Consider the following 10,339-nt stretch of genomic DNA (forward strand, 5'->3'; position numbering starts at 1 on the left):
ATTAACTATTCTTTACATCGTCAATGCGCCACCAACCTTGGGAACTAAGATGTTACGTCCCTTGTGCCTGTAGTTACACTGGCTCACTCACCCTTCAAACCGGAACACAACAATAATGAGTACTGTTATTTGGCGGTAGAATAACCGGTGAGTGGGTGGTATCTACCCAGACGGGCTTGCACAAAGCCCTACCACCAAGTAAAGTGTAGTCTGTTCTTATGTTTATGTATAACATAATTATATTAATGAGAACTTCAACAATTCAACTATGCTGTATTTCTTAGTAACTAATATATAACTATAACGTATATAAATATCGTATCGAGTCATATTATTTATATGAACTCTAAAATTAGGAGGTATTATGTTAGTAACATGTATGTATATAAAATAAAAAACAAGAGTTTCTTTAATTTTATTAGGAGTCCGACATTGAGTAAACTAAAATGTAACGATGTTGATACAATAATGATTGAATTCAATGTTCTAAAACTATTTCATATTAAAATGAATAACTTGTGATTCTAAGAAAGACGTAAACAATCGTGGTATAAATATATTTCTAAGATACACGTAGAACGTTTGACGTACGTACTCTGACATAATATCGTTTACTTTATGAGACAGAAAATTTCTTATGTCGCCATTTAGCTGATGGTCTTCGAACTAGGATGTTCGAGATGAAGCGCGCCATTACTATGTTGAATATTGGCCGTATTTAAAGGTGAAATATATTTGTTCTATGGTGCGATACAAATTTTATGATGAAGATTGAATATGATTAAGATTTTTGAATCTCATACGGGGAAGATAAATTAAATTAAAACATATCATATATCCTTTGTGTATTAAAATAATAAGAAAAATTAATCAAGTAAATTGTTTTAAGTAAGTTATAAAAATTTAAGAGATACTGTATTTATAATTCTATTTTATTTCTGACGATTATATATATTTCTTATTTATACACTACCTTGATATTATCATTTTGGACAACTCTCTTATTTTGGCGATTATATATACTATTTTCTTATCTTGCTCGTATTCATGAGAGCAAAGAAATACGTTTTTTTACCACTATAAGAAAGATATATAATCAACACTACAATTTACCTGAACATAATAAATTGCTTGCAAATCGAAATGATAAGCTAACAACTCATATTGTGAGATACCTCTAGAAGAAATTACGTATTTCATTGTAAAATCAGCTGGCACTGACAATACTCAATTACATATCTCATTCATTATAAAGTTATGTTCATTATTGCAGTGCTGCAGATGATCTTTATGTGAATAACAGACTTCTATCTATATACACAAAGACCTCTCCCTTACCAAAAACTCTATTCTTTTAGTCTACCTTCATTACTGTATATGTCTGGTTTTATTTTCCAGTATATATTTATTATCTTTTAAATTTTCCAATTGGCATTACTGAAAAATTGTAATAAATAAAAGACACTTATTTTGAGTAGCGAATATGCAAGCGTCCTAATTTGATTAACATATATATATCTACCCACTATTTCGACAAATATCTATATAGAATATCAGATGTTTTGCCAATTCTCATTAACATGTTTCATAAACGTGATACATATTAAAAATATTTCAAATTCAGTTGGAGAAAATAGATTTGTTTTTTTTATTCTAAATATAATCTTAACATACATATATTACATTTCAATTTCGCCTCCTCCTTCTTTCAACTTACTAAAATATAATAATATTCGAATAAATAAAAATACAAAAGAATATTTATAATAAAACAATATTAGCGGAACAATTTTTTTAAAAAAGGCCGATCGAATCCTGTTCCTTAAATAACGGATGATCTGACGGACCATTGTCTTCGGAGTCATCCCAAAACCATTTCAATACCTGTACAAAGAAAATAAACATGTGTTAGTCACGATCTATACCTACAAACTTGGAATTTCACAAGTTTCCTTGTAGGACGTAGATATTCGGGTAAAGCCGCTTCTGCTAGTAAATAGATACTACCGAATCCAATACCAATAATTGTTTTATGAAATTTATTTTTTAATGACAAACAAAACCTCACCCAAGGAGTCTTCCTCCACAAATCCTCTCTCTCTCGTTCTGTCAAGAATTGTCGTATTTGCGCGTACCAGAGGGGACTATCGACGACCTGGAACTTTTTATAAAGCATTTAATAATATTTAGCTAATAAATAACCTTAATTATAGTATTGATAAACGAATATATACCAAGTTGTGATTGTCCCCTACATCTTGTATGATAATATTATCTTCGGTGTCAGAATCTTCGGTATCGTCATCGGAATCGTCATTCAATTCAAACGGTTGTGGGGGTGTGTGACAAGAGCCTGAGAGGTTCGCTGTAAATATAAATAAATGTATTTACAAAATTATTGAGATTTAATTAAGTAACACATATATAGTGTTTGTGGCATACAATCGTCGTCGTCGTCATCTTGGTCCGATTCCACCGATAGATGGTACATATTCTCCGCAAGTGACTCCGCAATGTCATTATCTGTGTTAATTAACAAAAATATAAATAGTTTTTAACAATTAAATATTTAAAATGTTATACGAATATCATATTACCATAATAATATCGGGTTATAGCGTCAACCGTTGGAGCCGATTCGTCATCGGACGACGACTCACTGCTGGAATCTGGCTGCATGCTGACCTCCTGTTTACTTTCGCCGCTCATCGTTCTACAACAAAATTTATCTATGTTATATAGATTCTTTATTGCACTCAATCTTAAAACTAAAAAATAACATTTTTGTTACATAAAAGTTGCATGAGGCGGCCTTATCGCTAAGCAGTTTGTTATTATTATGTTGTTGTATGTTCATTATTCAGGTAATGGTAATATATTTTGCTATTAGTGCGTAGTTGCATCCCTTCCCTTATCACGAACTGCGCGGACATGTCTGCTCTTCCTTGATTAACCTTTCCCCGGCCCCCACGGGGTGGGAAAGGATGTACTAGATCAATAACTTCTGTTTAAAATATGATTTCAACTCCCTTAGGGATTAATTGACAGGTACATAAAAAGCCATAAAAACAGTGATCAAATAAAAATATAAAAAATATATTCGCATAAATGAAATGCAACCTTATATCTATTTTTCGAATTACATTCACGCAGCGGTAAATATGTATGTATTAATTATTTTTTTTATTTGAAAATGATATGTAGTTCAAACATCATATACGAGATAAATACGTACATACTCTCACCTAGCTTGTTACTCCAACACGATAATTAATAGCACTTACCTTAAAACTTTCTTATAAAATGAACTAAAAAATCAGATTTAATTCATGTATGAATGTTAGTAATTACAGTCGCAATTTAGTAAATACTCTACCAAGATTTTACCCGGGCCGGCTACCGGCCGGCAATGCCGGGCACAGCTAGATTCAGATAACTTTGCGCATGTCTGAATTGCACCTACGTTTAATCAATACCGTCAAGCCTGGAAATGTGTATTGCATCACAACGACGCAATTTTTACTTTAAACTTTAATAGCGATTAGGTAATTAACTAAACAATATTTTCTATAACTTTTCTTACTGAAGATTAACTGATTTTTAATTCTATTTTTCTTCCTAATTTATATCGTATTTAACTTATGTAAACATTGAATATCTACGAATTTGTATTTTTTGATATACACATAATACATATATGTAAGTTTTAATAAAAAAATAGATAAAATAATATTTTTAGCAATCAGAAGGAAAAATAATTTAAAAAAAAACAATTGAAACAACCTATAGCTAATTTGTTTGAAAATAATCTTAATTTTTAACAATAATTCAAATTGTAATCAAATTTTGAGCAATCACAATCAACCGTTACTTTCAGATATGACAAACACATAAATAAACACAAAAACACAATTATAAATAAATGATCTTACTGCTAATTAGTAAAAGTACCGACACTGATGAGAAAGACCTGACAAGACCTGAAGATGACCTGCAGTCTATCGAGCGGTCGTTTTTATACGAGTCGGAAGGTACGCCAACTATCCGCAATAAGTTCGGCTTATAATATATTTAAATCTTATGTATAATTTAAAGTAAAAATTGTATATCTGTTTAAGAAAAAATGATGTCATAATGTCTAAATAAATTAATTATGAAGTTTTTTAACAGCACTTTCAAGGAATATAAAAAAATTGTTTATTTTTAAAATTACAAAACTATTTCTAAAATTTCCCCCCATACTAATATTATTTCTTGATTTTTCTTTGCCTGGAGGATAATAAAGAGTAGATACTCTAGTAAATCGCTTAATATTCCGTCAATGTAACGTATAAAAGTGTTTAATAAAGATGTTACAGTTTCTACTCATAAAAACTTTAATACAACAACACTAGATACATATTTGGTATAACGTAATAATTTAAGTAATTAATTAAACAATTCGATATATAAATAAAACAATAACAATTAGGTATAATTTTTGTTTACTTATCATAATTCATTTAGTTCGGTATTTATCAATAGGGAAGAAAACTCATGTCAGATATTATTTAACGTTTTTTAGTAAATAACTGTAACGCAGAACAGGGAATATAAACTATTGACTTATTTATCAAGATTCCTTTTATTAATCTTCATTATAACATCCTTTTTATGTGGCTTTTATGCCAAAGGGCACAGATTATTTCGCCAATGTCACGTGCAAATTATACAGGCTGTCAAGTATAAGTTGGCGTTCCTGTGGCAGCACCTGCTACACCCTTTGTCTTGCCACTTTTTTGTTTATTTTACCAATATCTCCCTAGAAAATAATTCTCTACGTCTCATTTTTAATAGATTTTGGGTAAGTTTTCTTAATAAGGGTAAATAAAACAAATAAGGTATAAATGAACAAAAAAAATAGTACATGTTTTTGCCACACGCCAACTTGACTTGAACTTGACGCTCTGTAACATCCTATTTGACAGCTGTCACTTTGATGATAATATTTCAGAATGTGTCTTCTCCATCCTACATGACATTGGCGAAATAATCTGTGCCCTGTCGTCACAACTAAAAGCCATTAAACCAAGAATTTTATTGTATTTCAGAATGTTTAAATTACGACATTGGCGTAATAATCCTTTCATCTCGCGTAAAAATAACTGCTATAATTTTTTTAACTCAAATTAATAGAATAAATTTTTTTCCGTTCACTATTCGATTTTTTTTATTTATACTATTCACATTAACATAATGTTAGGTCCTTACACATGAAATTCTCATTTTGTTCGGGAGAAATATATAGTTTTTTTTTTAGAATTTACTTAATCAATCAAAGTATGCACTATTTTTGCCTCTTATAGGTAGTTTATTGTTCACTTGTCCAAAACCGGCATGAAAAGGTAATCTGTTGGAGAAAGGTCCGGGAATTACGGTGAATGTCGAAAACAGTCCACTTGTAGCCCATCTAACTTAGTGGTTGTTTGTTGTGCAGTGTGTGTTCTTGCATTGTCGTAACGAAGCAGTGGCCTATGGCGATTAACCAATCTCGCTTGTTTAGCAGTTAGTTCTTCCTTCATGCTTTGCATTTGCTGACCATAGATATCAGCCATAATCGGTTTTTAGAAACAATAACAGGCAACTTTTTCTGAATCAAATTTTGTTTAGGTTGGGATTTCGCTGGGTCTCAGGCATAGCAACGAGCCCTTCCGAATATCGTAGAGATACAAGTAATGATTCGATTTAAAATCACTTCATTATTGTGTCGTTGAGCAAACTAACACAGAAGTAGACGCATGTTAGAAAGTTCGATTCACTTTCCCGATTTATTTCAAGTCGAGTCAAGAGAAATACATTTTTATCACTTACCCCGAAGCTGTGCTGTTCCACAATGTGTCACCATTGTGGCCCAGCACCGCTTGCCCGTCGGCACTTCACGTAATCGTTCAAATCTTTTTTTTGTCCAATTGTAAAGCAAAACCGAATGGACACAGGTATTCTCCAAAACCACAATGACCGATCATTACCTACATACATCGGAAATGTGACTCATCGTTTTCATCTCATCCAGGCTCTGGAGGATGGCAGGATACTAACGTATGATATATGCTCATATGTTAACCTAAACTGCAACCACTATTGTATATATCATCGTCACGTAACCCATCAACTCATCTGCCTACATGCTTATGTAAATAATAATTAGACTCGGAAACAACCTTCAGGAAACTTCTCTTGGTGGTAGGGCTTTGTGCAAGTCCGCCTGGGTATGTACCACCCACTCATCAGATATTCTACCGCTAAACCACAGTACGCAGTATTTTTGTGTTCCAGTTTGAAGGGTGAGTGAGACAGTGTAACTACAGGCACAAGGAACATAGCATCTTAGTTCCCACGGTTGGTGGCGTATTGACGATGTAAGGAATAGTTAATATTTCTTACAGCGTCATTTTCTATGGGTGATGGTGACCACTTACCATCAGGTGGCTCATATGCTCGTCCGCCAACATATCCCATAAAAAAAATCTTCCTTCCAATAAATAAAACTATAACCCTCTTGTGAGACATTTAATCATGATACGATTAGTTGACACCATTTAAATTCGTTTATTTTAATACTCATAATTAGAATTTAATACTATGATATTAAATAATACATTTTAAAATTTTTGCAAAACATAATAAATATAAGCTTAAGGTCGTGAGCGTACCTTACTCTACTCTTCAAGGAAAACCTTACTTAATTTATTAATGAGGCAGAAATTACGACGGAATGGATACAAATACAATTATTTTAGGAATAAGTAGAGTATATAGTAATTGTTTTACAATTTCAATATTAACAAATTTCAAAACCTAACGTTTTCATTTCATATTTATTATACAAAAGATAGATGTCGTCAAAATAGTACTTAAAATTAGTTTTTCGAAAATTACATTTCAAAAGTTATAAAATAAATTAGTAAAAACAGACTTTTATTTTTGTATATAAGTATAAATATTTTTCTTTGTTATTTTTGATTTTCCAACTTTAATATATCTTAAAAATATGACATAAATACATCTGAAATGTTACTTAGATTCTTAGGATTAGCTAGGGTTTTGTGGTATTAGAACTAGCTCGCACTGGGAACTTTTGTCACTTAGTTCTTATCAAATTATATTTAATTAATTCATATAGTGATGTTACGTGACTTACATCAGAATACATATTAGTCTCTGAAACTTATCCTTCTAGAGTAGTAGATGATGTTCAATTTAATGTGATATTATAATCTTTCGATTCTCAATAGTCATTAAAAGATAAGAGGGATACCTCGCAAACCATATAAACATATTGCATACCTAAGCTGCGTATCTGAAATACAAGATCCTTAACATGATACTCTAAGAAGAGCAGACAAGAGCCGTCAGAGACCATCTTATATAGACATCGATATTTAGTACTAGAACCCTTTAGTAGGTGAAAACATGTAATATAATTTGAGTATGATTTAATAGACACAGATGAGTAAAATATGCGCTTTTAAACGCGCCAGCTTAGCCTGTGGATTCTGAATCGTCAGGATATTCTTGAACGTAATACTCCAAGTCCAAAATCAAATCGTCGGTCTGGAAATATATAAAAGATTTTTTTATTATATTATTATGTAAAGATTTAGCTTATTATATAAATAAATAATGTTAAAAATACTTACCCCTGCTACGAAGGATATGTACTTATATATATCCACATCAATGACAGGCCTCGGCTTATGCAGGAAAGCGGGGTTAGAGCGCACCTATAAAATGGGCAAGATGTTAATTAAAGTCTAAATTATTATAAATATAAAAATGAAATTATAAACAAAGTGTTTACATACGATGTCATCCAAAACGGACATCAAATCTTTGTATTCGTCGTCATCAATCGGATCGTTCTCAAAATCATCGTTCATTTCAAACGACGTCGGTATCGGAGATGAACGTGGAGTCCCTATAAGAGTTATTATTGTTATTATTGAACAATGAAAGACATTATTTCAATCAAGTAAATCATGTAAAAAGGATTGTTTTTAATTTTTTTGTGCACGTACAACCATCTTCCTCCTCGGAATCGGTATCCGCATCCGACCCTTGTAATGCATCCATTTGCCTTTCTGTAAAAAAAAAAAAGTAATAATAAAAATAACAATATTCATAACGTAACAATATTCATGCGTTTCATTTTTCTCACATAAAAACACTTACTGTAGTAGTATTTCAGATACTTGGTAGCATCACGGATTTCTTGTTCGGTGAACTAAAAAAAAAAATTATGTTTTAAAATTCTTCAACAATTAAATATACCTAGAATGTCAATGTTACTTGTATGTTTTTTTAGACTTACACTTTCGCTGCCTTGCGAATCTTCCGGATCAAGAAGCACCTCGCTATCGCCCGTATAGTTGGGATCATCGGCGATAACTATCTTATATCTCGTCTGATTTATAAGATGCATCTTAATCGTCTGCGTTTTTAAACTAAAAAATATTCTTGAGTTATTTAAAGGCGCGTTGAATATATTATATTATACTATTATCCTAGGTAGCCTTGCATTGCACATTTATTGAAATCAATAACTTGTGATGATAGTTGAGAGGAGGCTAGGCAGATGCTGTATCGGAAATGCGCGGACACCTCCTCGCCCACTCGATGCAGTTGGGTGGCGGGAGAGGGGTGAGAGGTGGGGGGTAAGGGGGATATCGGATATTATAATTTTACATCTTAAATTCATATTGATTAAAAAATGCGTCAAATTTTGCACACATAATGTTATTAACATACAATAACAATACCACTACGTATTCATACATCATATGCAAAAACAATATTAGCGTAACATATACATCGCACATTTTTAAACATTTAATTGTATGCATTTATACATTAAAAAAGTGTTCGAAATATCAAATTCAATCAGCTCAAATTTATTATGACACAGATTTATCAATAACATTCACATTGCAATAAAAATAATATATTATAATTGACTATATAATTATTCATAGATATTATAAGATACTTACGATTTCCGAAAACTGCAGGTGAAAACTCACGTGACTGACTGTCACGTTGATTGAGCTGAGTTATTGCAGATGTGTGTTTAATGCACTCTTAATCGAATAGGCGTGATGCTAGTGCCGGTGCAGGGAGCTGAATGCCTAGATTTTCGCCGGGCGGAGCTAGATTCAGGTAAATGCGCATGTCTAGTTTGTCTGATAGCGGAATTGAGAGAATAATGGAATTGATATACGGGTTGAAACGAGCGAGGTAGATGATTTAAAAATAAACATTCACGGGCATTATTTCCAGGAAATTTGAGGGTATCCAGGCTCGAGATCAATACCGCCATTTAGGTCATCCGTTAAATGCTAAAGGTTAGTTGTTGCGTCAATGCTGCCCAAATCCTGATTCTGGGCAATGAGATACAAAATCAGAATTGTAGTCTGCCAAACAACTTTAAGCCTAAATGGCAAGTTCAAGAGTATTAGAAATTGTACTAATACTTATAATGAATAATTGAAAAACAGATTAATGTATATGTATAATTCTATGTAATGATTAATTATTTTTTTACAAATAATAATGAATATATTTGCATTTGCGAGCTGAAATGAACCATTGAGCAATCTTCGCTCTTTTCCTTCTCTCTGCATTTCTTTAATGACATCTTTAGTAACAGATCATTTTGGTATACATATCTACAAACCACTAACCATTCATACGAAGATTGATTCTTGTATGCATTTTATAGAAAACTGATGTAGCTAGAATTTTAATGCACTCAAGTCAAGTAGTTACTGGGCTGCATAAATTCACTGATATAAATATAATTAAAAGATCATTAAATAATATGGATTTCAAGTACGTTTACAACTGTTACAGAGTTTTTCTTTTGCGAAATTCGTAAATATTCAACTTCTGAAAACGTCTCTGATCTCATGGTAGAAAAAGCTTTAACCTCCCAAATAATTAGAATTAAATATTTCACGGGCACGGTGGAGTGACGATTTACGCAAGGCGGCTGGCAGAAGCTGGATGCGACTAGCCAATGATCGATCACAGTGGCGTACTATTGGAGAGGCCTATGTCCAGCAGTGGACGAAAAAAGTTGATGTTGATGTTGATGAAATATTTCAGGGAGTTTTTTTTAGCGTAGGTTGGTACTTCTGTTGTTATTGTTGTACTTTATGTGAAATTTCATCAGAAACATGGAGGTTTTCCCAGGGAGCTCGAGATTAAAAGGTAATACAATTTCAATTAAAAATAGAGGTTCTTGTCTGCAGTTGTATTCCAAACTTTTTGCCAACGTCATAGTTAAGATAACGTATAGATG

At 32.1% G+C, this 10,339-nt stretch overlaps 1 protein-coding gene across 6 annotated transcripts; it reads right to left on the minus strand.

Moving 5' to 3' along the window:
• Window positions 1–418: 418 nt before the first annotated feature.
• LOC124543421 lies at window positions 419–9,152 on the minus strand. Of its 6 annotated transcripts, XM_047121644.1 has the most exons (7): window positions 9,030–9,152; window positions 8,351–8,483; window positions 8,212–8,263; window positions 8,058–8,120; window positions 7,845–7,957; window positions 7,680–7,763; window positions 6,558–7,593 (listed from the first exon to the last, which is right to left on the minus strand). In XM_047121644.1, the coding sequence occupies exons 2-7, from the start codon at window positions 8,459–8,461 to the stop codon at window positions 7,522–7,524; spliced, it is 495 nt and encodes a 164-aa protein (XP_046977600.1). In that variant the 5' UTR covers window positions 8,462–8,483; window positions 9,030–9,152; the 3' UTR covers window positions 6,558–7,521. The 6 variants fall into 6 exon arrangements, with proteins under 6 accessions (XP_046977598.1, XP_046977596.1, XP_046977595.1 ...); XM_047121642.1 differs by lacking the exons at window positions 6,558–7,593; window positions 7,680–7,763; window positions 7,845–7,957; ... (1 more) ...; window positions 8,212–8,263; window positions 8,351–8,483 and adding exons at window positions 419–1,884; window positions 2,069–2,161; window positions 2,235–2,365; window positions 2,443–2,523; window positions 2,598–2,713 and having other exon boundaries at window positions 9,030–9,145; XM_047121640.1 differs by lacking the exons at window positions 6,558–7,593; window positions 7,680–7,763; window positions 7,845–7,957; ... (2 more) ...; window positions 8,351–8,483; window positions 9,030–9,152 and adding exons at window positions 419–1,884; window positions 2,069–2,161; window positions 2,235–2,365; ... (1 more) ...; window positions 2,598–2,713; window positions 3,933–4,019.
• Window positions 9,153–10,339: the final 1,187 nt, after the last annotated feature.

Source organism: Vanessa cardui, chromosome Z, assembly GCF_905220365.1.
Source record: "Vanessa cardui chromosome Z, ilVanCard2.1, whole genome shotgun sequence".
Taxonomy (NCBI): domain Eukaryota; kingdom Metazoa; phylum Arthropoda; class Insecta; order Lepidoptera; family Nymphalidae; genus Vanessa; species Vanessa cardui.

What these genes read in the sequence shown, in the direction of transcription:
- LOC124543421 (XM_047121642.1), bottom strand. Translation starts at nt 2,709, where the DNA reads ATGAGCGGCGAAAGTAAACAGGAGGTCAGCATGCAGCCAGATTCCAGC. An exon ending in AGATGACGACGACGACGATT is followed by an intron (nt 2,366 to 2,442) that starts GTATGCCACAAA and finishes TTATATTTACAG; the next exon opens with CGAACCTCTCAGGCTCTTGT. An exon ending in TAGGGGACAATCACAACTTG is followed by an intron (nt 2,162 to 2,234) that starts GTATATATTCGT and finishes CTTTATAAAAAG; the next exon opens with TTCCAGGTCGTCGATAGTCC.